General features: G+C 40.8%; 1 protein-coding gene across 4 annotated transcripts in view; it reads right to left on the bottom strand.

Annotated features, from left to right (window-relative positions):
• The window catches only part of LOC120735883 (ankyrin repeat and BTB/POZ domain-containing protein BTBD11-A), a 240,766-nt gene that overhangs the window by 10,660 nt on the left and 202,234 nt on the right, over nucleotides 1-27,872 (bottom strand). For 3 of the 4 annotated variants that reach the window (XM_040035649.1, XM_040035651.1, XM_040035652.1), the window contains 8 exons: nucleotides 25,971-26,136; nucleotides 16,045-16,134; nucleotides 13,042-13,143; nucleotides 12,185-12,278; nucleotides 9,110-9,245; nucleotides 4,724-4,956; nucleotides 1,658-1,836; nucleotides 1,272-1,377 (listed from right to left, as the gene is read on the bottom strand). In XM_040035649.1, the coding sequence (XP_039891583.1) occupies nucleotides 1,272-1,377; nucleotides 1,658-1,836; nucleotides 4,724-4,956; nucleotides 9,110-9,245; nucleotides 12,185-12,278; nucleotides 13,042-13,143; nucleotides 16,045-16,134; nucleotides 25,971-26,136 (1,106 nt within the window). The remainder of the gene's footprint in view (nucleotides 1-1,271; nucleotides 1,378-1,657; nucleotides 1,837-4,723; nucleotides 4,957-9,109; nucleotides 9,246-12,184; nucleotides 12,279-13,041; nucleotides 13,144-16,044; nucleotides 16,135-25,970; nucleotides 26,137-27,872) is intronic. The other variant, XM_040035650.1, reaches the window with a different exon arrangement.

Below are 27,872 nucleotides of genomic sequence, written 5' to 3'. Positions count from 1 at the left end.
AGTGTAGATGTTAGTGAAACTGTTGGGAAGACAACGTTGGAGAAACGTGAACATTTTATTTGTACTGTATAATCTGCAGATTCTGACAGAAATCTGCAACTATCCTTTGAAGCACCGCTCCTCTCTAAAACAGCAATAAGGATCATCATTAGGCCAACCCCCTGAGCCACGGTCGCCCTGAGCCACGGTCGCCCGGCTCAGGGACCGTGGCTCAGGGGGTTGGGAATCGCATCTGTAACCGGAAGGTCGCCGGTTCGATCCCTGGGCTCTCTGTCCTGGTCGTTGTGTCCTTGGGCAAGACACTTTACCCTACTTGCCTACTGGTGTTGGCCAGAGGGGCCGATGGCGCGATATGACAGCCTCGCCTCTGTCAGTCTGCCCCAGGGCAGCTGTGGCTACAACCATAGCTTGCCTCCACCAGTGTATGAATGTGAGAGTGAATGAATAGTGGTATTGTAAAGCGCTTTGGGTGCCTTGAAAAGCGCTATATAAATCCAATCCATTATTATTATATGTAAATAACAAAATAACTATAACTTCAAGCAAAATTGGGAAACGTAAAATCTGAAACGAGTCTTTATATTAACAGCCATCAGTCAAACAATACTGTTTGGTCTGGGTCTAAACAGAGTGCATTGTGTGTGACGTCTTCTTTTGCGCATGCGGGCCGCTTTGAGGGTTCACACTAGAGCACGTTTGCTGTCACATTTTATTTGTAGTGTGAACAAGTAGACAAAAAAAATCGGATTTGATCAAAAAATCGGAATTGAGCATTAACACCTGCAGTGTGAACGTAGCCTAAGAAACCTTCAAATATATTGAATACATTTCTACTACTAGATAATGTTCATACAGCTCCTTAGAACACAAATAAAATCATTTTCTAGATAGATTTTCCCCAAAGTGGTGTTTTTCCAACAAACAGACAAAAAAAACCCCAAATTATTTGTGAAAATATTTTGAAAACATCAAGAAGATCTTGTTTCATTATGAGTTAATCTGATACTTCTTTGTCTATATGTGGCTTCTTCTGAAGCACAGAAGGATGCACTGTAAATAGGATTAAATCCATTTGTAAACCTTTATTTAATCACCTGCTGCAAATGTCAAAGGAACCTACAGATGTGACGAGGAGAAAAAGCGTGCTCTCTGAGCTTGAGGTAACTCCTCGCTCTAACCCCCCCAAAACACAAAAAAATAGAGAGAATCTTCACCGCAGTCACATCCTCATCACACAGCAAATGTTAAGCATTAATAACTCGCTCTCTTACCTAAGCGCGAGGTCTGCTTCTTCTTGATCTCTGTCAGCTTAGGGATGGGGAAGGGCCCGTAGCACTGCGTAAAAATGACTGACAGCTGCTGACTTATCACCTCATTCTGCAGACAGACACAAACACCAGTGAGGACAGAAACTTTACACATATTACAGTTTTGTGGCCTCGTTTTTTTCCATGAGCAATCCGGGACAAAAAATTATGCAAATGTATGATAATATAGTTTGAAGTGCACTAAATTTATGCAAACATGAGTGTTATTAATGTCGGCCCAGCACATGGGCACAGGGCGGTTTGTATTCCCAGAAAGCGTGCCTTACGTTGTCTGATGTTCCTCTAATAAGCGTTTTGTTTACGTGGACATGAAAGAAAGCTCCAGTGACCTTGCTGGATCGGAGGATCTGGAACATGAGTGGCAGGCCGTGCGTGATCAGCTCCTCAGTGTACTCCTCCTCCTGGATGCAGCAGAAGTCTTTGAGCAGGCCCTGGATCAGCGGTCGGCGGTGCTGGATGAAGCAGGTACGCAGGGACTCGAGCCAGGTGTGCAGCGTCCAGGGAACACCTGGGAACACCAGCACACGGAGCGTGAATACACACAACATCCGAGAGCGAGCGGTTTCAAGGGCAACAGAACCGACCATGTTTCCATCACGTGATGGCGTTGTGGGAGGTGGAGGACGATGGCATGGTGGGTGTTTGGATTAAGGGTTTCAGTGAGAATAGAAAAGCAGCACCTGAATGTAATTAAAGAATGTTCTGTTAAATGTGTTGGACGTGAATGAAGTTTAACTGACGAGATGAGCGGAAAATTTATCATCCAGGTATTTTCATACTTGTATGTTTTATGGCTTTGAAAATGGCTCATTTTTAAAAAGATTTTTTAAAAACTTAAAATATTGAAAAAAAAAAAAGTCAACAGGGAAATGGTGGGACTGAAAAGCCCAGTCTGGAGGTGGCAGGTTTATATTTCTGGCAGAGGTGTGGTCCCTTGCTCAGGGGCAGGGGAGGGGTGGTGCAGTGAGCTCAAGGGCAGTGCCAAGGAGGTTGGTGGGACAGGTGTGCGGCATTAACTAACGAGGTCTCTCCCTAGATAGATAGATAGATAGATAGATAGATAGAGTGAAGCCGGAGGAGGGGTGTGTGCTGTACACCAGCTGAAAAGCTACAGGATGTAGGTGCCAAACCTCACAGAACTGCCAGCAGTGTGTTCTCCTAATAAAAAAATGACAAATAAACACGGACAGTGTGTCAAGTCGTCCTCCTTTTCTACAATATTGTTCAGCAAAAAGTTGTATTTTGAAACATATGGCACAACTTCTCAGTTTTTCAGGTCTGTCTGTCTGTGTGTTGTTTCAGGACAGGATTGCTGATGCTAGCAAAGTTGGAAAAGCAGCATGAGTGGTTGTAATTACTGTCCAGACAAGAACCTTTACAACAGAAAAATAAAGCCAATTGGCAAAAACTACATTTCCTCTAATCCACTGTGTTAAAATGTGCAACCTAAAAGCACAAATTAATGACGTTTACAGCCTGATACAGGTGGGTTTTTATTTTGGATTTTATGCTTTGTGAGGGTAACTTTGTTTTTAAACTTGCTCATTAAGCCATAAAGTTTAGTATAAATTATGTCATTATTCCACTTTGAGGGATCTCTGTGAAGTTTTGTCTTCTTCAACACATGACATGAGTTGACTCTTCAGCTTCTCCGGCTGATTTGACCCTTCAAATACAGTCACATCCATAAGATCCTGGACAATGAAGACATTTAAGTAATTCTGCCTCTGGACACAGAACATGTCAAAGGAGGATACAGAGCTCAAGACTTCAGGCAATCATTAACGCCAAGGGATTTTCATCCAGTTATTAAAAGCAATCCTTTTATTTCAGATTAATGCAAGTTACGCTCCACTTTTGAGCCTCTGAAAATTGGGGACTGTGTGTAAAACAAGCTGTCAGTGTGACATCGTAGGGCGTCGTATTGACAAAATAAATGTGTACGGCATGCCCTTCTATACGATATTACTCGGTATGGTTTTCTGAAATTTTTTTCAAGGTTAACTTCGACCTTGGCAATAAAGGTCAAGGTCAAATGCTTAGCCAGCTGGGTACTACATTATTGTTGGGAAGTTTTAAAACGATCCATAAAAAATTGTTTGTTATGTAAAGATTTTACTGATCTTCACATTTAGTGTGACCTTGACCCAATTTTCACCTAAATTAAATCAGCTGATATTGTTATTCACCGTCACACAAAATTTGAACACGATATCTTGAAAACTTGACGCTGGACTGCTAACAAACAGACAAACAGACAAACAAACAGAACCGATCACATAAAAAAACAAGATCACAATGGGAGATGTTGAAGTTTGCACCTTTGTTTTTCTTTACAGGGGACAAATTTAAAAAAGGGAGAACTAATTTTTATTTTTTTTTACCACAGACGTTGTGATCACGACTGGATCACAAACTAAAATTTTAACTATCAACATAGCGCTCACCACGCAACCACGCTTTAATGAAACATAAACGATGTGAGAAAATACTCCGGACGTTTGCATCCAGAGTTTGATTACATCTCTACGCAATGGCCAAAACAGCAGCTCGTGTCCATCTTTTATGTACAGTTTGTAATTTTGATGTCAATTTCTCAGTTTTCCACACTTTAATATTTTTTAAAAAGAGTATCCCGGCTAAATAATCCAGCCACAGAAAATGATCTTAATCGTTACTATCATCTGCAAATTTTAAACCAATGTGGATAAGAAAGTTTTAAAAGCTCATCACTCACAGATTAGCTTAAATCCTGGAAACATTGTGCCCACAGTTGTAGAAGCTGTGAACCAACACCCCTAAAGCTCGCTAATTAGCAGCTTATATCTCATGTGTAGTTTAACACTTTGGTTTTTTAACTGGTTTAACAAATGGGATATAAGGTGCTAATTGGTGACTTTTAGATGGTGCTGGTTTTTACATTTGGACAGCTTACTGCTTGCATCTGAAAATTCTTAAATCTATCCTTAAAAACCAACAATTGCAAAGTATCACCTGATAACCTGACAGTACAGAACAGCTACTAAATTGACTGTGAGGTTGTTTTGCTGACTAAAATCAATGAATCCTCATCAAAACCTAATCAGCAGACCACATAAGGTCTTGTGCTCAATGAGCTGGGGTGCAAGCTGATGATTGCCACATTTACAAAATGAGCACTGCCCGAGGACACAGTTCCGTCATCGTGCTCACACCTTCGACCGAGTTATTATCACCTCGGATATAAAAAGTCCTACTTGTGCGAGCGTTTCATGGTTGGATGAGTAGTTGGGATTTCTGAGGACGCGAGCACAGGACAGCACAGGACAGGACAGCACAAGCACATCTTCATGACAGCTGGAGGCAGCGGAGAGCGATGCATTTGTGCCAGTGAAGCATGCATTAGTAAATCTGACCTAAGCTGCGGATGTCTATGGTGATGTCCACATGGCCGTGCTCTGCGCTATGGTACATGGCCTCTCTCAGGGCCCTCAGTCTGGCCTTTCCTGTTCGCAGGGTCCCTCCACCGTTGGCCTGGGGAGCCAACCTCTTCTCCCCTGGATCTGAACCCTCAGCTAGAATCTCCTCCAGGGACAGCACATCCCCCTTTTCTTTGTCTGAATGGGACAGGAGCTTCCGAAAAACATTCCTAGATGAGAGAAGAGAGATGAGACAAAATGACAGGGTCAGGGCGAGAGGTAAACATCTGGCCTGGGGTCGAATAATATGAAGGAAAGCTGTGAAGTAAATGGTTCCAAGTTAGACACCCACAAGCTGCATTAAATCCACATTAAGCCCATTTGGCTCTGTAGCTCTCACTGGTGCTCACTCTTAATTGACTACAAATGTCCCATTGTACTCTAAACCTGCATCGCCAGCGTGTAGGAGTGATAATATATGACTCTTACAGGGATCAGGCTGAAAAGAAAAACTGTTCCAAATCTCCAAATTTATTGTACTCCATCAACATTGCATCGGATCTGAGCAACACAACGGCGCAGCAGTAACAGACGCCCTTCTTTGAGAAGAATGGACTCCAGCATGTAACATAAACAGCGTGATTGCGGCCTGATAATGCATCACTGCACCATCTGCTTCAGCGAGGAGGGCCTCGTTTGGAGTCCAAGTGCAGCGAATCATCATGTCCTGTTAGGGGAGGCTGTTTGATCATAAAATGTTGTTTTATTGGTACTAACATGCTGCTGGTTTTGTCAGGTTTGAGCAGAATTACAATGCATGCATGCATAAACCCAAACACTGCATATTCTCAGCTGCAGTAACCACCTCGATCCTTCTGATTTCAGGCTTTTCACACAGTCTTAAACCTGCAGAGATTTGCTTCCACTCAGCAACAAGAGCATTACTGATGCAGATAAGATGTGGCTCACTGCCACCCAGAGGTGTTGGGTGGGACTGAGGTCAGGGCTCTGTGCAGACAAGTTCTTTAACAGAAACCTCTTTCTGGACAGAACTGTGCACAGGAGCTTTGTATGCAACAATTGTTTAAAAAAAAAAAAAAAAAAAAAAATGAATGGGTGTTTGCTTATGGGTCATATTTAAACTTTTAACTCAAGGCTTTTTTTTATGCATCTGTCCCAAATTATACATCCTGGCCCACTTTTTCATACCACAATTTTGTGGGTTCAAACATGGCCTCAGATTTTAAAGTGCAAAAAAAAAAAAAACCCCAGCAAAAAAACAAAACAAAAAAAAACCCAAAACAAAAACATGCAAGTCAGTTGACGAAACGTTTTTCATGTGAAGCTAAAATTTCACACCAATCTTTATATGTGTCCACACTTTTTAGTGAAGCTGAAAGTACACAGTGATTTGGGATGGAATGACCCAATGTTATGATGACCAGAGACAGAAATACCTTTGAAATTTGTTAACTTTTAACATGAGAAATACTAGTTGCAAAAGCAAAGTAGACCGGCACGAATACCAGTACCGCTGGTCTTCTTAGATCTTCACTACGTTCCTTGGACTTTCCTGTTGTTCTGAGAGTTGGTCAATCCAGCAAGTGCTGTCAAACAAATCCTTTAAGCTGGAAAACTAGCTTAATGTTAGCTTGCTTTATCCAATGAAAAACCAGTTCTAATGTATGCTGGGGGTTGCTGTCCTGCTGGAACACCCAGACCTGTCCAAGTTTCAAATGTCTAGCTGTTGATTTTAGTTGAAGGTGAAGAACTTGGTAATTCCATCCACTTTGTGTAATGGAGCAGTACCACTGGCAGCAAACTAACACCAGAGCATGATGCTACCACCAGTGTGCTTTAAAGCTGGTATTTTTCGGTTTGAAAGACTCACCTTTACTCTTCCAAATATTGCTCCTGTCATTGTGGCCAAAAGGCTCAATCTTTGTCTCGTCTGACCCTAAAACCTTGCTCCAGAAGACATATGGCTTGTCCAGGTGGGCAGCAGAAAGTTTCAGTTGAGCTTGAAGGTGTCCATTCTGAAGCAGGGGTTTATTTCTTGGTCACCTGCCTCTCAGTCCATGGAGATGTGAAACTCACTTCACTGTGGACAGTGGTGCTGATGTTCCAGCAGGTTTCCAGTTGATGGCAGGCTTGAGCCTTGATGGTTCCTGAACATCCTAATCAGTTACCTATCAGGGGTGACAGTTTGGGTCTCCTTCCAGAATTGGTGGTGACACATCCATATAACAATTGCTTGGACTGATGATCTTGGAATCTGCAGCTATTTACAAATGACTCCAAGAGACCTTCACAACTTAAATTTCCACTTATTAAAATATTTAGGTGACTGTATGTATACACTTTAATCCGTATGCATATTTTTATACTCTGTGTGGATCAAAGAAAATCCACAGTAAATGCACCCAACTCTTGAATTTTTGAAGTCATTAAAGATGTTTACTTTACAATCATTCAACCCTGGGAAAAGAAAAGTTCAAAGAAGTAATTACATCCCCAAAATACCATGAAATTCATGCCCATGAGGAGGGGATACAAACTTCTGCCCACAACTGTATTGTCTCTGAAATCCTACCTTCACCGTTTCCACCCTCACTAGAAACAAATATCTTGGATATTTTGATGAGTAGATAGCTGACAAGTTTAATGAATACGAAGGCACACAGAGGCTTAGTAAAAGCCCAGAATCCAAATAATTAGTCAGAAGATAGGCAGAAAGAAAAAAATACAGCAGTGAAGCACACGAACCACATGGGGAGCAGGCAAAAGGCAAAGTCCATTAAACATATAGATGAAAGACAGCAAGGAGTCCAAGGCAATAAAAATACACAGGGAGGGAAAACTAGAAACAAGAAACCAGACTTGAAAGTGCCGAACCACTTGGCAGTGAGAACAAGACCATCTGGCGAAGAACAAAGGGAAGCTGGAGTCTAAACACGTAAACTGGAGTGGGTGGTTAACGGACACAGGAGGGCAATTGGTGGATAGGGAACAGGTGTGGAAGACAAGGCAGGTGAAATTAAACTGGGTGAGGCGGACAGGTAACAAGGATGGAAAAAGGAAAATCCCCAAAAAGAGGAAGTAAAACTGACTGGAAAACATAATAACTAGTGATTAAGGAAGGAAGTGCCTTAACTCAAAACATAACCATCCAGTCGATACGACATTCAGGAAACATTATTATTATCAAAACATTTTTTTTTATTAGATTCAGTTTATTTCTAAAAATAAATAAATTTTTAAAAGTACAAAACCAAGATACGTCAATGCTCCAGATGGTTTAAAAAATGTTTTAAATCTGAAAGATACTCAAGACCTACAACCTTATGTATAAAAAACTAAGCTACAAACTAAACTTTATACAGGCCCGCCTCAATTTTCACACCTATGGATATGTGCACATAACAATAAAAACGAACACTAGTAATATCCAGATGACCAGAGTGAGAACCGAACAAAATGACTCATTTAGCGAATAAGTTCTTCCTCATATTCCTCTTAAACACAGTTTCTTTGTTTTTATACTGTAATCAAAGTCAGAAAAAGGAATATTTTGTTTTCCTTTCCAAAGATATGAACACTATATTTATAGCTACACGGCCAGGATCCAGTTTATGTTTTTTAAAATGCGTCAAGTTTACAAGTTTACATCCAAGATGCTTTGTAATATAATCCACCAAACCACTTACGGAGGCTGTCTTGGACATACTTGTAGCGTACACTCACATCTTCCTGTGCTCTTCTGCATGACTGCTTATGCTTTACATACATTCTCAAAGCCTTGTTTAATAACTCTGGCAACTGATAGACAAAATACCACAGGTAGAAATACTTGTGTGCTGGGGTCTTGGAACCTTCACTGTTAGCAACTAGCTACATTAATCCTTTTATTGTTTGCTTCCTGATGCTCGTATATAAACTTTATCTGATGTTAAATAAGAACTTCTAGTGTCTCACAGCCCTAATGCAGCTTTAACCTGCTCACATCACACTGCAGCATGACCATCACACTATAATTGATTGTCCTAATAATGCTGCATTGTGTTGTTGGCTTTCCACTCCACTCCATTTCCTGACAGCCCTCGCTGCTCTGAATGTTAATGGGCTCTGTCTTACTCAGCTGCAGGGAAATTATGTCAAACCGAAGCCACGAGAGCGGCCGAATAGACTGCGGCGCTTATCGCTGCCTGCTGTCCGACAGGGAAACTGAGATATCTGCCTCTCGTGTGCTGCAGGATTTTGTGAGAGGCAGATGGACCGGGGCAGAGTGTGTAAATGGATCAATACTGTGGTAATGGATACGTCTTGGCTGGCTGGAACTTGAGAGTGCATGTGTGTGTGTGTCTGTGCGATTGTCTGTGTCACCTGTGGCCATGTGCTGCTGCCAGGCTGAATGAGTTCATGTCTCCCAGCGGGGTGGAGGAGATGCCGTTTCGACACATGGTTCCAATCATGGGGTCAGCCCCTCTTTCCAAAAGCAAACTCACCAGCTCGAAGTTACCTAACGAGGATGACAGAGGGAAGAGATTAAAAAAGAGAGGACACACACACCCGCATTTGAAAGGTACAGCTTTAGTCCTGTGCATATATTAGAGGGCAAGAGTTACTATTTACTCCGAGGACACGAGCAGCAAATAAAAAATGTAGGTAACGTTTGCTAATCAAAGCAGAAATTCAGCCACTATCCTCTTCAAAGTTTTACTTTACTCTATAGATTACTCCCCGAAGTCTCCGTCTGTCCCACTGCACTTGTCTATCTGTGATGTGACCACCTTAAATCCCTTAAACTATGTATTTGCTCATAGGCATGGTCAGTTTTACGGGTTACTAACAAAGTTGTGCACAGTCACTGTGCTCTCTTTATAAATAGAAACAGTATTTTTTTCTCTTTACTCACTGGTGCAATGCCTTAGTAAATTTGGCCCAATATGGAAAAAAGTACTGGGAGTTGCTGCGATTCCTATCTATGTTTCTGAAATATATATATTATCAATATTGTGTTGTGTCTAAATCCAGTTTTGTTAAAAAGTTGTCTATGTATCAGAATTTTCAAATTAGTATTTATTTTAGTTTCTTTTCATTGCTTGAAATTTGCACATTTTAGTCTTTTTAATTATTGTTTATAAAAGGCACAGGTCAGAAGTAAGAGTTTTAGAAAAAAATCACTGCTGTTGTCTCACAGTGTTGTAGATATCCAAAGTCTCAAGAAAAACAAGTTGTAATGACATTTTTTATCAAACAATACAGATATTGTCTCTATTTTTTTTTAAATATATATGCACATAGTATTTAGTTTCAGTTAACTACAATAAACTTGTTATGTTTATATCTACATCTGATATAGTAGATGTATGTAAATACTCATTTTTTTAAGGTATAAATTATTATTTATTTGTGTAAATTTTATAGTCCAAGCTGGGTTTTTGTCTCGGAGAGTTTTCTACTTAGCAGACCAGAACTTGACATTATCAGACTGGACACAGCATCAAACAAAACACCATAACCATGATGATCCAATTGGGGATCAAGACATCAAAACACGAGCCTGGACCTGCATAAAGTTATTCTGGGTCTTAGAAAGCCTCTCGCTCATTGCTGTTCATTAACAATATTAGCTTTGGAGCTGATCTTGATTTCATCCACATTTACTATTTAATGAAAAGGATGTGAAAAACATTTATTATCTGTGGTTGTATGTTTTAATCCCTTGTTACCATGGCAGTGTGGCTTCCTACACCTCACCAAGCCACCCTTGGTAACACTTGTGAACGGATTTCAACTTGTTAGCAGGTCTGAATGTAGAGTAATGCAAATAAACTGGACAAATTCTGTATGTGAGGTTTGCCACTTTAGAAGCTGATAAGATGACCGTGTTTCCAAACTTGGACTGGTGCTGCAAAGGATTTAAACTGGCATCTTTAAAGCTTACTAATTAAAATAGCGTATCTTGCTTAATTGGTGTAGAAAACAAGCAGAAATCCCCAGAGCTGAAAATAAAGTCAGTGTCACAGCCTCTTTAGGCTTGCACCAGAAAACAAACAAACAAAAAACGCAGTCAAAAAATGTTGATTTACAAAACACTGAAAATGTAAAATACTGACAATGCCAAACTGAAGGTGTGCAGATTCATCTTGTTCACCAACTAGGTGTACTAAAAGCCATTTGTCATTTTCTATGATAAAAAAAATAACACATAAAATTACATATACCAACATCTAGATTAGCCTTGCTAGCAAGTGTTACAGTGGGTTTATATTTTAAAATGAAGCCAATAAAAAAAAGTGGAACTGCATTTCCTCCAGCGGCCTCCAGAACTGACTATTTTTGACTAAACTGTCCAACTTTTATAAAGCAGACTTGATCTTACAAGATCCAGTGACTTGTTCGTAAAGTTAGCTAATAGTTTGATAAACTTCAAATTACCTCGTTAAACCTCATAGTGATCAGTGTTAAAGGTCTTTACCAGGTTTGAAAATCATCAGTACCAAAAAACTGAGCCCTTTAATGACCTTCAATGATGAGCTCTTTATTGTAATAGTTCAGTAATACTGAAATATACTAAAATAAGTCTTCTCAAGTAAGTTACTTTTGTTTTTTTCATGTCTTTTCCTAGCTAAAAATGGCAATTTAGTATAACAGTAAATTACTGGTACACCTTGCTAACAAAGTAAGCTACCACTTGCTAGCAAGGAGCTAGTCTCCCATCCAGACTTCTGTCCAGGAATGGTCACAATCACATAAAAAAAGAAAAGAAACAAAAAAAGAAACAAAAATCTGAATTAGAAATTTTTTTTAAAAGCCCATAAACAAATGGCTGATGTCGCAGTAGCTATGTCCATCTTTTATTTACAGTTTGTGGATTTTTATATGGCCAGAGGGGCCGATGGCGCGATATGGCAGCCCCGCTTCTGTCAGTCTGCCCCAGGGCAGCTGTGGCTACAACTGTAGCTTGCTTCCACCAGTGTGTGAATGTGAGAGTGAATGAATAGTGGAATTGTAAAGCGCTTTGAGGGTCTTGAAAAGTGCTATATAAATGCAATCCATTATTATTATTCGTATATTGGATTATATCTGGAAAAGGTACAATTATTTCTTTGAGCCAACCTCAGTTTATATAAATAAATCCTCAGATCTTAGAAAAATAAAACATGAGTTTGAAGCTCGTTTTTACTGTACCTGCTGTACATTCTGCCATACAGCAGCACGGTGATGAGAACTAAAATTTAAAATTCCCTACACTCTGGAATCCCAGATAGTAATTGAAAGTGATGCATTAATTACAACTGTGTGAGAATGCCTTCTGGTGCGCTTGGAGTCAAACATGTCGTGACTAATCCCATATACGGGGCATCGGTCGGGAATAAGAATACTTGGGTTAAGTGTGCACATCCATCGGAAGCCCAAATTAAAGATGAGCCTTTGCTGCTTGTGTGCGATTACCTGCAGCGGCGGCCAGCTGAAGTGGGGTCTCTGTGTAGTTCTCCGCCCCATCCTGCAGGGCGCCCTCCACATTCGCTCTATTATCCAGCAACAACTGTGGCAGAGATGGGAGGCAGAGGAGGTGGAGGGAAGAGGGGAGGGAGGAAGAGGAAAACAAACCAAAAAAAGGGGGGAGAGCAGGGAGAAAGAAAATACAGGTAGAGGGAGAAGAGGGGATGTTACAGTCAGGCTTGGCAAGAGGAAAAAACCTCAACTGGTGGAAACCTAAACCAGCTCAGAAAGTCACTGACATTCTAGCTATGCTTGATCATTATGCTGTGTGGGGGTCTTATTCATCTGTGTTGAGCTGAAGACGAAGAATTTATATCTCCAAAACTCTGATTTGCGCTGATGCAGATTAATAATTGAAAAAATCCTGGAGGCGCTGGTGTTCATCAGGCTTTCAGCCCGTGTCAGCTCACACAGTAATGACTGCAACAAAATGTGTTTTATATATTAAAACTGAACAAAACACTCAAATTTTGGCATCCCTGGGGGCTGTGCATCAGTGCTGCGCTTCAAGCTTCTTACTACTTCTTACTTCAGGATCAGTCTTCAGATTAGGGTGGAAACAGGGGCCTGGGTCAGACCTACACTTAATTTTAGGAGCATACATAATCCTGAGCCAAGCCCTCTCCACATAACTGAGATAAACACTGCACAGAAAGGACCAAGAAGGAGAAAGAAAGGTCATTTGGCATCATCATTATTATGATGCACCATCATAATAATCACCATCATCATTATTATCCTCATTTTGGTACAAAGGATAGGGCAAGGGCCACAGGTTAATGGTTACAGGTCATAAACATCACTACCTGCACGACAGGGACGTGTCCGTGTAACACGGCGAAAGTGAGTGGCGTCCCCTGGCGCGTTTCAGGATAAACTGAGGGGTGCTTGTTTACTGTGCTTGGCACCTGGGAAGTCATAGGTGAAGTTCAGGGAGAGAGATATATATATATTTATATATACAGCCATTAACATTCACAGCTCAGGGCGGGGGATGGGGGGAAAGAGGGGGAGTGAGAAGCAGTATGCAGAAGGGAGAAGTGTAAGCAAAGGAGGGCAGGATGGCACAGGGAGATTTTCCTCTTGAGTTTCATAGAAAATCTTTAGCAGCTTGAATCCTGCCTCTCATCTCAATCGTCACTCTAAACGTCAAAGAGCATCTGCCTGGACGAGGCTCTCTCACCACACTTTGTTGTATCTACAGCTCCACCCCTTATTAGCGTTTCATTTCAAAGGGGAATGAAACTAAGAGAGAAAAAGCGCAACACTGACAGCAAACACCGACGACAAACACCGACAACTAACGCCGAGGAGAGGGGCGGTGCTGACTCACGAGCGAAGCAGCGAGTGAATAAAATCAAACAGCCGTACCAGCCTTATGCTGTTCTGTGGTTTCTAAAGCTGCTTTATCACTGAGTAAATTAAGGAAATTATTTCTAAATGTCGCCTGGAGGACAAACAGATGTTAAATAATACGCCACGTTTCATTTGAGGTTTGATGCTAAACAACAGCGGGACTGTTAGAGCTTATGTTTTTACAGGAATGAATTATTTATGACGTTATAATAAGAGGCAGTTCCAGCAGAAACAGAGCCAGTCACAGGCTGTCACTGCAGACAAGAAGTTAACTCATTTTTACTTTACTTAGAAGCTTAGGTCTACTTTTCTGTGCATGTATTTATCCACACAGACAGATTTGGTCTTGATTACGGTTACAGTTTAAAAGCGGCAGAGGTGAATTTAACTGTGTAGCTTTGAAGCGCTCAAAGCAAAATGTCAACGTCTACCTCGGGATTATCGGGGTTATCCAGGTCACTTTTTTTTTCAACTTTTTACCTCCACAGGGAGGTTATGTGATTGGCTCAGTCTGTCTGTTTGTTAGGAGGATTACTCACAGAGTTACAGATGGATTCGCATGTAAATTTTTACCACAGGTGAGATTTTGGTGGGATGTTTTTGGAGTCACTCCAGATCTGGATTGAAGAATTTGTGCCATCTATTGTTACAATTCAAAACACATAAGAAGAATGTGTCTACACTGAAAAACACTCCACGTGCTGCATGAATAACCGTCTAGATCTAGGGACTCAATGTTTGCATGATGTGGAGGATTTTTCAGCCACGGCGTAGGTATGTCGTCTCAGACTGCCCTTTTTTTCATGGTTAAAAACCTGCTGCTGTGAGCTTTTCTTCAGTCTCTCTGGTGTGAGTACACTTTTCTCTGTTTGTAACTGGTGTGATGGTGCCAACACCACAACTACAGTGATAAAACCTGGGTTGATGCAGCAGTTGATAACCACCTTCTTGGGGGCACTTATCCAGATTTCTGATGAACCTGCTTCATAGTACAGGGCCTTATTGTCTCCATACTGTAAGACATGCATGTTGATTTGTGAACCTTTGTATTTTTTTCTATCCAATGGTCATCATTTGATTTAACGTGTACCGCTGGCTGATGAAGAGCTGCGCTGCTCGTAAACTCATGTCTGAGGCTCTAAATCAGAACCTAAACACTAGTTTTCAATGGAAATTCAATTCGCCCCTTATGCCAGTTTTATCAATGGTTTTTGTATTTTAAGCTTTTAGCTCCTGAAAAAGAAAACAAACTAAACCATTATTTTTGCAACCCATAAGCCAAAATTTGGGGTTATTATGTCGAAATGAGACTTGTTGAATGAAAGTTCTGGGAAAAATAGCTCAAAATTTTGGCAAAACATAAAATCTGGACATATGGATGATAGGAGAAATGTTACTTTTGAGTCTGTTTTAGATTCTTTTGGGTTGCAGGTACAAGTGATCTGTATTACAAGACAAAGAGGACAGAATATCTGAAAAACTGAACTTTTTTGACAGAAAATTGCCCTTTCTTATACCTGTGAAAATTTCACAGCTGTATTCACACCAAAATTCCTCCCGAGCCGCATTCTGGGGGCAGTTGCTCTAGTTAAAGCAGGATATGGTTTTTGGAGAGCAAACAGCATTCAGCTCGCCTCTGTTTATTGGTGTTATAGCTGAAATGTCAGACAGATAAAATATCTCAAAGCCTCTGCATAAAACTTTACAGCGAGGCTCCAGTAGGAGCAAATGAGGTGTTTTCACTTTGTTTGAATTTATGTTAGCTTCATCTTTCTTATTCTATAAACCACCGGTTGATTTTACAGGTACTGCTTTGCTTCTGAGTCAACACTGCACTTAACACAAGCATCAAAGCAATGGAGCAATCACAGTGATCAATAATGAGGTCACTACGGTGAAGGAGAGCCCATAAATGGTGTTACTTTTGCATTTTCTAACTGAAAATTAAAGCGATTACACACATACAAGCACACACTACAGAGAGAAAAACAGGAATTCTAACAGTGCACCGTTAAGTACAACAGATAGGTGCAACGATTTTCAAGCTTCATGCAGAGTCTGTCGTAGCAAGTTACACTAAGTGCACACAATTATAAAAGAAATGTATTATTGATGTGGTATAAGCAAACTGCTGCTGGATTTACAGTGTAAAACGTAATGAAATAACTGCCTGCAAAGTGAATCATTTTCCTGTATCGGTGTTAAAACAGTGATACTCGCTTATTGCTTATTGGTGCACTTCGTGTAATGAGCTGCCGGGGGAACAGAGAGCATGCTGAGCGCAGGTGAGACAATGACGATAGGGGGAGGGGGAAGGAAGAGCAACACAAAGTGGGTTCATAGTTTCACTGTTTACAGAAACAAATGTGAACAAACATGTTAGACCAGAACAAAAAAAAAAGTGCAATCATTGTGACACTGCTGCATTTGACTAGCGGACAGTTGACACTGACCTCGCTGTTGATGTCCGCTCCGGCGTCAAGAAGCATCTGGACCATGGCCTCATCACCACGAACGCAGGCATACATGAGAGGGGTCATTCCCTGCAGGATGAGACGGGGAAGAAAGGGGGAGGATGACATATTTCTACATAGTACCAAAATGGGAAGCTGTTGAATGGTAGCAGAGATTCCACCCAGCAAAAAGGCGTTGGAAAGAGATGGGAGAGATGATTTTTCCAGATGTCTAAACAAGGTGGAGATTTGTTTAAAGAGTGAAAGGTGAAAAGGAATCGTTGGTGGTCGCTGAAAAGACGTCCTGCTATGTCTAAATTTAGTTGAAAAGTGGGCATTCTTTCCTCTCAACACATCTGTAGATTCAGACAGTAATTTCCTTCTATGAGGAACCAATGCTGACTGGTGCACCACCCTCCTACATTAACCTCCTAGGACCTGGCGTCTACATATGTCGACATCACTTTTTGGGTTATTTAGACCAAAATACTAAATTTTGCTCTACAAGGGCCTGATATCCACTTACGAGGACATTATACTGCCACTGTTCCATCAAAATTTAAAACAAATATCCTCATACGTGGCTCTCATTTTTCTTAGAAACAAAAATCGGGTAAAAAAAAAAAAAATCTGGTGATTCTTTGTTTTTACATTCATCGGGTCCCAATGTGCCCAAATATCAAAGAGAAATTAAAAATGCATGCCATGGAAGAGTTCGGGTCTTAGGAGGTTAAGGAACAATAAGCTTTGGCTCTCTGGATGTCCCCCCCCAAATAGGCTGACCATTTAATAATTACTGTGACACATAACCCTATGAGTTATGGTGTTGAAGGTTCTATAATGCATTTTAACCAGACAAGGCCAAGGCCTATTAAGGCCTCTTTGCTACCATAAACAGGATTTATTTGACAGCACTCACTGAACTGACCCATACTCACAACAAGTGACCAAGTCCAAGAAACTCAATGAAGGTCTAAGAAGGCCAGTGTAACAGTGGTACCAGTACATTAAACAAAGTGGATGGAAAAATCTAAGAAAGAGAACTATATTTACACAAGTTGGAGAGGTCTCTTGGGGGCATTTCGAAACAACTGCAGATTCCTAAATCATCAGAAACTAAAGTTATTCTGATGTGTCACAACTTTAACAAGGTCTGGGAAAAAAAAAACCCTAAAAAGTCACCATCTGTTAGATAATTGGTTTAGATGTTCAGGAACAATCTGGGAACACCAAGGTTCAAGCCTAGCATGTACTGGAAACTGCTGGAACACCAGCATCACTGTTCACAGTGAACCTCAGGTCAGCTGTTCTACAAAGTGGATGGAATAATGAAGAAGGAAGACTACTTCCAAATTCTTCAACTTCACTTTAACTCAACAACTAGATAGTTGAAACGTTGATACTTTGTCACTAAAATGCTAATTAAATGTTGCATTAAGAAAACCCAAAGGAACAGAATTAGAAGTTTGACAATGAGCTGACAGGTGGTTGAAAACAGATTAAGTTAAAGTCTTAGAAGTGAAGGCATCTGCCTTGAAGCCTACGACTGGGTGACCCACTTTACTCACTGTTAGAAAAAAGAAACTTCAACCCTTTTTTGGCTACATAGTACCTCAAATACTATTGTAACAATAGTTAAATGGGATTTAATAATAAACACCATCTCTAATGATCAAAGTAACTGTAATGAGCTAAAGGATGCTAACAGCGATTACTTTCTCTCAACAAGAATGATTTCAATGCCATAGCGATATATGAATCTGACTACGTGTCAGCAGTGTTTGTGAAGGAACTTGCTAGCCTCCTTTTTTTTGGTAAGCAAACTTGTTAAAAACATACAAAGCCAAATTAAATCAAAGTACAAAAAACCCACAATAACAAAGGATCTGAATGGCAACAAAGACTAAGCAGAGATTTGACTGGGCCATTTATTACTGGGTCAGTTTGCTTTAATACTTTACATGCACTGAATAATCAGGCTGGATCTGTGAAATGAGCTCTGCATCATTTCACTTTTTTAATTATCTAAAGGCCAACTTCTCACACAAATGTGATATTCATCTTACATTAGATTTTGCTTCAAGGGAAATTTCTAAGGATGTGTTCAATGATTACAATCAAATCACTCGATTGGAGTCCTTTTTCTGATTTGCTGCTCATCATCCAGTAAGTGTACTCCTGCTGGAGGTTAGGACCTCTACCAAACAGAGAAGGAATTGCATTGAAAACACACTTTTGTTATTTCTCATGCAAAAGTGTTGATTTCACTGCTATTAACAAAATGCCTTGAGAAATAATTCCAGGTTATTTCAATCTGGTGTTATTCCTGTAAATGTGGCTATTGCAGCTGTGTGGGTTGTGCATATTTTAATAGGAGGCGAGAGGTTTGCTGTTCAACAAGAGACCGCTTCAGACGACTAACTGCTGTACTTAGTTTCAGTCAAACTCAAAAACAAACATTTAAACGTATTCATGTACACCACCTTATACGTACTGCTCTATACTTTGTAAGGATTCACGTGGTGTCTGGTACCAAGACCTTAGCAGGGGATCTTTTCGTTTGCTGGTGTGCACATCTTGGAGATTCTAGCTTCGATAGGGATTCAGTGATGTTTGAAAGGCGGATCAAGCTTTTGGCTCTTTGTCCTGTTTTTCAATCAATTTCCGAGGTAGAGCACAGAGCAAAATCCTGTGGTGGCCACTGAGTGCAATTGCTACTGTTTCATGTGCAGCAATGTTTATGTGGCACATGAATGCCACAAGCAGCATGACTCTTTGGGAGTCAACAAATGTGCAAAATTAAAAAGTTCTGGTGCCTCATTGTCAAGACTGCTCTGAGATTATAACAGAAGGTTTTTGTTAACTTTTCTTATCTTTTTATTTAACTATTGACCCACCATAAAATTCTAAATAACCAGGATTTTTTCTGCTATTTAAATGTTTATCTATTACTTTGTAACCTTGGTTTCTAGTATGAACAGTCTTGGGGAAATTCTTCGTAAGTAGGAAAAGCTGTAAAGCTTAGTTAAAAGTCCAAAATCTGTACCTTCCTTTACATTCTCCAAAGCCATCCAGTGTCAGACTGGAGTCTTTGGTGGGCTAATTCTGGTCCCAGGGCCATATGTTTGACACCCTTGCTCTAGTGCAGTGATTCCAAACCTTTTGGAGCCACTATTTCACATTAGAAAAATTACAGGGCACACCACCAAACAAAAACGTCACAAAAAGCATATTGTTTATTTTTCCCCACACACCAGGCATAGCAAAATTGGCTCGGTTTGTCCCCAGTATACCTTTTTTTGCTTCCTTCTGACCACTACTCATGCTAGGGCCTTCATCTGGGTGGGAATTTTCTCTTGGACCCAGGTCTGACTGACTACTTTTTCTTTTCAAATATTTATTCATTCCTATGACTAATATGTAATTTCTTCTTCATCTTCTTGTGTTTTACCAGCAGTTGGTAACCCAGTTAGTTAGAGCAAGGAGTTGTAATGCCCTCTAGTGGAAGAGAATGTATTTGTTTTGTCCGTTACTCAAGCAGGTCACTTAGAGCACTAATCAGCTTACAGCCATACGACCCTGAGCACACCCAATCTCGACTGATCTCAGAAACTAAGCAGGGTTGTGCTTGGTTAGTACTTGGATGGAAGAGTATTAATCAGGTGGAACCAGATAGTCTTCCACAGCACACCTGATCATTTCTCACAGCACACCTATGTGCTGCAGCACAGTGGTTGGTTTTTATCTGCTGGTCTGCTGGTTTCTTTCTGTGCTCAGTCCAAGATCATCATTGCTGGGTTACCTGGAAAAGGTTTCCAGGTAAAGCTCTTAAAGTGCACAGAATAAGTAAAGTATGAATCTGTGTGTGAATCAGTGAAAGTGACTCTCGGTGTTAAGAGCCTTGAATGGTCAGACCAGAAAGGCACAATAAAAATGACTCTTCCTATAATAACATGATGACGACTATTTACATCCACACCGTTTTGTTACACAGTCAGGCTAAAAGCACCAGCCAGTCATCTTTGAGTTACATCAATGCAGGAGCAAAGGGATTCCCAGATGACACGGAAGCAGTTTGCTGCAGCAGTTGCAAAAACATTCTGCAGAAAACTGTGGAAAAACTTCCGCAATCACTTCACTTCCGGTTTTTACTTTGTCTATACCTGTTCCTGAAGGCTTTTACCTAGCTTACCTAGCTAAATCCTACAATCACTGACGATCGTGTTGACCGTAACCACAACATTAGCTCGTTTATTAGAAGTCTTCACATAATTTTCTTTAAATCACCATTTTATGTACATGCTATAACTTCACTGCTGCCTACCAATCGATCCCGTTCTGTAAAATGCAGTGAGATATAATAAGTATACACACACAGCACACAACTCAGAGAAATATCCAGCAGTTTCTCGCAGCTTCTTATTTACTGGACGTTTTCATTACTCCCTTAAAATAACCGTGTCTTCCCAACAAGGGCAAAAGCACAAAGGTGGGCTGTGAAACTCCTAACATAACTTCTTCTATCTCTGCGTGTCTCCATATGCACAGAGTATTCTGACACGCCCACACACATTATGCTGCAGGATGAAGCTGCTTCATCTAAGTGCTACTGCAAAGAATTGCATAAGATCAGCAACAGCAACAACTTAAAAATGACCTTTATTGTAAACGAGGCACCGAGATCTTCACATTTATCAGACTTTTCTAACTGTTTTAAATGAGCTTCCATAAAACAGACTTCAATCATATATCTGATCTGGGCCATTATGCTCAACAGAGGCCTTTTACGGCTCACTCATAACACACCACAGCGCTTTATGTTGAAGACTGATCTCCCTTTGTGGTGATTCATTCTTAAACATTTCCTGGACAGCAATCTACTTAATCAGCAGACGGCTAAAGGGCGAGAGACGACGGACCGCGATGAGCACCGTGATGAGTTCAAAATGTCTCTTAGCCGTTATGACAGACTCCAGCTTTTACTTTATTGCTCCTGTAACGCTGTCTGGTCTTTTGCTCCATTTAGCCTCCTTTACAAGGAGATAAAAGCCTGCATGTCACAGGCTCGTATTTATGTGAGGGGAGAGGAAGGAAAGCATAAGTCAATACAATCTGTCAATTTAACAAGCATCTGTTTTTCACATTTTTTTGTAATATATTATAAACAATATATAATGTGTTTAAGCAAACATTAATCAACCAGACCTGGACTTTATTTTTAGATTGTCTGAGTGAAGAATTGCCAAGCACATCTTAATTAAACCTAACTAGGCGCAGCTTATTGACCGCGGAAAGTCAGATTGCACAATTAACTTCCACTTAGCAGCACTGGGAATAGCCAATATTTCCACGAACCGTCAAAGGTGAAGATTCCCAAGTGACACTTGGCTGTAGTGGGACTGAGATACTGACCTGACCTGTCAGTGCTCAGAGCAGGAAAAGTGTTGCAGTAGCAGGCAACAAAAGAAAAATCCTTTCTCCTTCCACTTTCAGGATGAACAGGAGGGTCATGGCACAATCTGTAGCTGGATGCCGCTCTGCTACAGCCCTGAGTCGCTCCTCTCCTTCCTGCTTGAGTAATTTAAGTGATCAGTATGCTGGGTGGTGTGTGCAAGCCCCTGCATCTGCTTCTTTGCTCTTATTCACCTGACTGCTCCTCCTGCATCCCGCCTACTGCCACCTTTGATTAATCCGGTTCTCCAGCCCCCGGCTCCATCCACAGCACCATGAAAACTGTTAAAAGGACTCATACCTCCTGTTTGCACACTGCAAAGTTCAAGGTGACTTGATATTGGGTGTTGCCTCTTCTTAGCTGAGGCATTTCTCATTCATACACATCCCTGGCACTAGGCTGAGAGGTGCTACTGCCTCCTGTCTTTTTTCTTTTTAGGTAGGCGGCAATGAGTGTACGACCATTGGCCAGGGACATCAGGTAAACTCGGGTATTTATTTATTGTATTGTTTGAAGTTTTGGTTCTTATATTTTCTAGAGTGAGTTTTGGATACTTGTTTGGTCACGACCTCTGGGTAGTGACTGGAAAAATGAGGATCTGAAGGGTGTCTCTCTTAGGGACAAATGGTGAGGAGATCAGGAACGTTTCAGAGTACAGATTCTACTCCTCCACATTGAAAGGAGGCACCCAAAACACCTAGGGATGTTCCACTGGTAGCAGACCCTAGATACTCCCTTAGCTGGCTTGGGAACATCTTGGTGTCCCCCAGAAGAGTTGGTGCAGGTGGCTGAGCAAAGGGGGGTCTGGGTGTCTCTGCTCAAAGTGGAAGAATGAATTTCTGGTTCACTTTTGGAGACATTTTATGATTGTTCTAGTGTAAATTTTGATTTCTTAGTTTGTCTTCCTGTTCATTCCTTTTTCCTCAATTCTTCCCTCGTTTCTGTCTTTATGATGAGTGTTAATCTTGTCTCTGTGTTTAGTATTTCCTGCACTAGTTTTACTTCCCGTGTCTTCTCCAACTCTCTGGTTGTTCTCTCTTCCAGTAATTATGTTCCCATCAGCCTTCAGAGTATGCTTATATATGCTGTCTTTCCTTTGTTACCCCTCTACCTTTTTGGATTCTACCACTTTCATGTGTTTTTGTTGTACTTTTGTTACCTTTTAGACTTATTTGTGAGCACATATATTTGCCCTGAATAGCTGGTCCTCAACTAAAACTACTCAAACAATAACTGCAACACACTTCTGCTTTTCTTCTTCTTCGTCTTGTGATTGCTTTGCTTCTAAAATTTCGTTGCCGGTGGAAAAATCTATAAAATAAACTAATTAACTCCCATTTAACCTCTTCCATCTGGTTAATTAATGCTCCTCCCCCTTACCCCAGTGAGCTGGGGTCGTAACAGGTTTATTTGTTACTTCACTGCCGCCACTGCCGCAATGTTACTACATTGCATTTGGTCGAGGTCCACTGATTATTATATTTGTATTTTCTTTGTTATCCATGCGGTTACATTCATGTCCCCGCTGGGCCACTGCCAGCATGTTGTGGTGTTTAATGAGCAATTAATAGCAGCACATGAGGCAGGGGCTGTGGGGATGAGACCACTCCTTTGCAGACCTGTGAAATATGCATTTTTGTGCTGAAAGGATTAAGAGGAAAAAAATGTTTTTTCCATTGCCAAGAGGAGTTGGTGCGAGTTTTAAGAAATGTGTGTCGAATTAAGTCAAGTTAAGGATCCTACTATGACTTCATCTTAATTATATGTTTAAAAAAAATGTAGAAAATAACAATAATTTCATGTATTTATGAGACAGTTCTCAGCTGCTGAAGTCAGAGTGAGTCAGAGGTTACAGCATCTTTAGCTTTAGTCACGCAAGTAAAACTGAGGGATTTTAATCAGATCCTTGAGGTCTTAAAGAGGGCGAGGCTTAGTCACACTGCATGACGTGGAGATGCAAAGGACTTGATGTCTTCACCTCGCTCACCTGATATATTAGATCTGGAGGAGGATGAGGGAGAAATAAATAAATAAAACCCCTGCTATTCTTTTCTGTTTTAAACATACTTTGCTCTGCCAGCTGTTATAACCTGAAATATTGTGGTTTTATATGATGAGCTTGTTTAGTTAACCATTCCATTTTCTTTTATTCATTATTATCCCTTTGCTGTCCTCAAGTGAAAGTTGTTGCAGGCAGCGTGTTTAGGCATGAAGGGCAAGTACATTTTTGTAAAAGTGAAAAAGAAAGCAAAAATACACAAAAAATGAGGATTATTGCAAGAACCACATATCTGTGATACATCAGCAGCTTAGAGAAGCAGCTTTCGCGGTCCTTTTACTGCCAAGAACTAACACATCTACGTTGCCAACAAATAACAAACCACCATGTAAGATGTAGCTCTCCATCACAGACAAATGCTCACATGCGTTAATAAAACTAAAAATAATAAGGAACTTATGTATGAAGCTGTTTTTGTGATATTTCAAGGGCTGATTGAAAGGACTGCATCACTGGGATTCACTCGATGGTGCTTAAGGGTGCACAACTGAACCAAATACACAGATTCCAGTTTAATCCCCAGTTAAAACCACTGGTGGACCAAGTGCAAAACATTTATCATCTACGTTCTGCTGCGCAACCCTGCATCCTGGCATTCACGTAGATGTTACTTGATGTTAACGTCTAAATGTTGCTTCAGACTGACCCACCATCCGGTCGCAACCGTCTGCAATCTTTGTTGGATAGAAGTGGATCAAAACACCAAGGTGTTTAATCGGTCATGGACTCCAGACACTGATCAGAGCGAGACTGTGTCAGATATCCCAGAAACAAGCCCAACGAACCACTGCCTGTGTCCAAGTGCCAAATCACTTGGACTGTTGTTTGCACACAGTTGGCGAATTGCCGTTCAAATACTAATTGTTTCCTCCACGAATAATCAGTCTGTTGATTGACAGAAAAACAATCAGCAATCTACAATTGATTTTTTTAGGCAACTAGGCGGTGGTTAATCGCAGCTCGCTGAGATATGTGATAAAATGTATGATTTTTTTTTACTGAAATATAATGATCTGGCTTAAAACCTGTGGCAAGGTTCTGACTTACTATAGGTTTTATATAGAATTTAGACGAGTGAAAGGTTAATCAATAAAACAAATTCTCACTAGGTGCAAGCTCATTTTAAGCTAAGACCTGAGGATCTAAGAAATGTCATGGTCCTGGGCCAGTATTCTTAGTTTTTGTGTGTTTTGTATTTCGTTCTTTATTTATGCCGTGGTTCCCAGGTTCTGTTAAGATGTTCCTTATTTGATTACCCCCTGTGTATCTGTGAGCCCTCGTTTCCCCTCCTTGTGTTTTATTCCATGTTTTCCCCAGCCCGTTATGTCTGAGCTCTCCCCGTGCTCTCTCTCCTCCTGTCTGAACCTCTGTGTACTTCCTGTTTTACTTTGACAGTCTCCCGTCAGTGTTGCATTTACTCCTGCCGTGTCTTGTTATGATTATCAGTGTCACCTGTGTTCCCCGTGTGCTTCCACTTCCCTTGTTAACCCTCTGTGTATTTATGTCTGCGTCTCCCTCAGTTCTGTGTCGCGTTCTCCCTCATTCATGGCTGTGTGTTTCTCCGTCTATTACGTTACAGTTTCCCAGTTTAGTTTGTATGGTTTTGCTCTCCAGCAATAAAGCTGTGAATTTTGAGTTCATTCCTGCCTCCGTGAGTTTGCGATTGGGTCCTCATCCAGCCTGCACACAGCCGAAGCATGACAAGAAATGCCTTTGAGACTGGATGGATAATTGAGATCATTGCACTTCTGTAAAGTGTGGGTTCATCTGATTGTTGTTGGATGAGTGTTTCGAGCCTGGTCTCACTCCCAAATCATCACAAATGAATGCTTGGTCATTACGCCTTTATTACTGTCATAAGATGTTTTCTTAACCCAAAAACTCCAAACCATGAGTAAAAGTGAAAGTAAACACAGAGAAAATGAAGCTCCCATTGGGGACAGTGATGATTTACCACTCCTGCCCTCATTGGCGGACACCTTGTAAGTATCCCAGAGGCGGCATCTGCTTTGACAAAACTGCAGTGTGTGAAATTTGAAAGGTTGGAGTTGGAAATTGAGTTATTACTTTGAGAAGAAGCGGCAGGACATTTGTGCAGGGTTAGTGCAGTACACACAAACAGACACAAAGAAAAACTCTCTTAAAAATGTGAATTATTTTCCTTCTGTATTAAAAAAAAGAAAGATGCATGAAAACTGTATCGTGGCATAAGAATTTAGCACACTGCATTACTCAGTGAGAGAGCAGCCTGTGCTCAACATGTGTGCATGAACTGCACTGGGTTGCCAGGTACTTGCTAGAAATCCACAATTTATTGTATCTCCAACCCCTGAGCTGTGCAAATGTGGGATTTTAAAGTTGTTATATATATGTGAGTGTGTGTGCAGGAGAGCGTGGGTGTGTTAGGTGCCAGACCTGCTCGCTCATGCTGTTAATGCCATCGGGCCCCAGCAGGTTCACGGCCTGCTTGACCAGGTCCGTCCGACCGCAGTTGAGCATCCTGAAGCCCAGATCCTGCAGGAACTTGGCCTCTGTGGAGGCTGCGTCCAGCTTTCTAGTGGCACAGAAGCAATCCTCGGCTCTGCAGACAGAAACAGCAGATCTATTACTTTGATTAAGACGAAGCTTATGTCAGAAATGGATTTTGAGATCCGAGCACATGCATCTCCACGGCATGCTGAGGGAAGCTGAAAACGATTGCTGATCAGGCTTTCATAACTCAAATTCTCCTTATCAGGAAACAAACTTACAACTTTATAAGTACTGATCTGCTTCAATTTGAAAGTCAGTTCCTTAATATCTGAGTTTGTCAACACTCACTTCTCTTTGATTGCTTCTGGTTCAGTACTTTTCTTAAGCAGCTTCTCTCCAGGTAAGGCTTCTGCTGTGACTCATTATTACCCACTCACGTCCCCCGTAAAGCCTCTTAATCCAAGCATCTGTCACAACTGCAGTTTCCACAGAGAAACCTTTGCCGGATGTTGGTCTACATATACATGACAGTTAAATCTGACATATCGTTAGCTTCATAGCATAAGTGCCTAAGTCATTTTTTCGTCAAATTGAGATTTTTGCCTAACTTTACTCCCCTACCACTGCTGCATCATCCTGTCCGTCTGTTTTCCGAAAACACAAAAAAATGACTTAGGCACTTATGCTATGAAGCTAACGATATGCAAAGAGATGCATTAATTGGCACCTGGAAGTAGTTCATTTATTAGTTCTTTACAAATACATGAAAAGTGAAAAGACTCTTAACCCGGTGACTCTGTGACAAATTACAGAAAGATTACAGAGTAAGCGGCGACGAGGTAAATATGGTGCACGGCTTTGTAACCGCTGTGGAGTGTTTGCAAATGAGGGAAGAAAGAGAGGGCGAGCGAGGCGAGACTGTGAGTGAGTCAAAAACAAATACAGAGAGAAGATTTATAGGTTACTGCTGTCCAAGAAAGAAGGACAAACACAGTTCGTTTAGCAACTGACAAGCCTCATGAAAAAGCTTTTAAATTTTACAGTGCGAGGCGAAATTCAGTTCACTGTGGGGCTACGATGAAATGTTAACATGTTGTTAATGTTGTCATTAATAATAAAACAATACAGGGTGTGCTCCTGTGAACTAAAGGCCGGCGCACAATTTTTGTCTATAATCCCCACATTATTCCATTAATCACACTCATTTGTTTAGTTTGGCTCCATATTTTCTCCCGGCTGTCCTTGCCATCCCTAGTCAGTCTTTACGCTCCACTCAGCAACAACCGCAGTGGGTGAAAACAATGAAGCCAATGCAAAAGTGTCAAAAACTGCAGCCCAGTTTTAAATGTATGACGATCCCCACAGATTCCCATTTTAAGATTAAATAAAAAATAAACTTAATGAATAAACTCACACAAATTAAATTGTATTAAAGGGTTAAAGTCGTGTATAATTGGGGTGTGGCTGGTTACTATTCATCACAGAGGTCCTCTAATCTATGTTTGTGCCCCTTAAACCATTTAATTGTAATTATCTGAAAAATACTATGGTTTAAAACCGAATCCAAGAATCTGTGCTCCAGTTTTGGTTAACATTTAATGAGCAAGCTTCTTTCCACTGATTAGTAACGTTCCTTGTAAGATAGTTCAGCCACATCTGGTTACCCCCCACCCAAAAAACAACAACAATAACAAAAAACCATGATTATGATGGTCAAAATGCTTGTGCTGAGGGTTTCATAATCATAGTCTACAATGACCAATTAGTGATGAATATCTATTTCCATCTTTTATATGCAGTCTGTGGAGTTACGATCGTATGTGTCCTGTAATTTTTATGGCAAGC

The sequence above is a fragment of the Simochromis diagramma genome, unplaced genomic scaffold (genome assembly GCF_900408965.1).
Source record: "Simochromis diagramma unplaced genomic scaffold, fSimDia1.1 OVJJ01000816.1, whole genome shotgun sequence".
NCBI lineage: Eukaryota > Metazoa > Chordata > Actinopteri > Cichliformes > Cichlidae > Simochromis > Simochromis diagramma.
The sequence above is the reverse complement of the archived record's forward strand: the minus strand, read 5'-3'. Positions and strand labels throughout refer to the sequence as shown.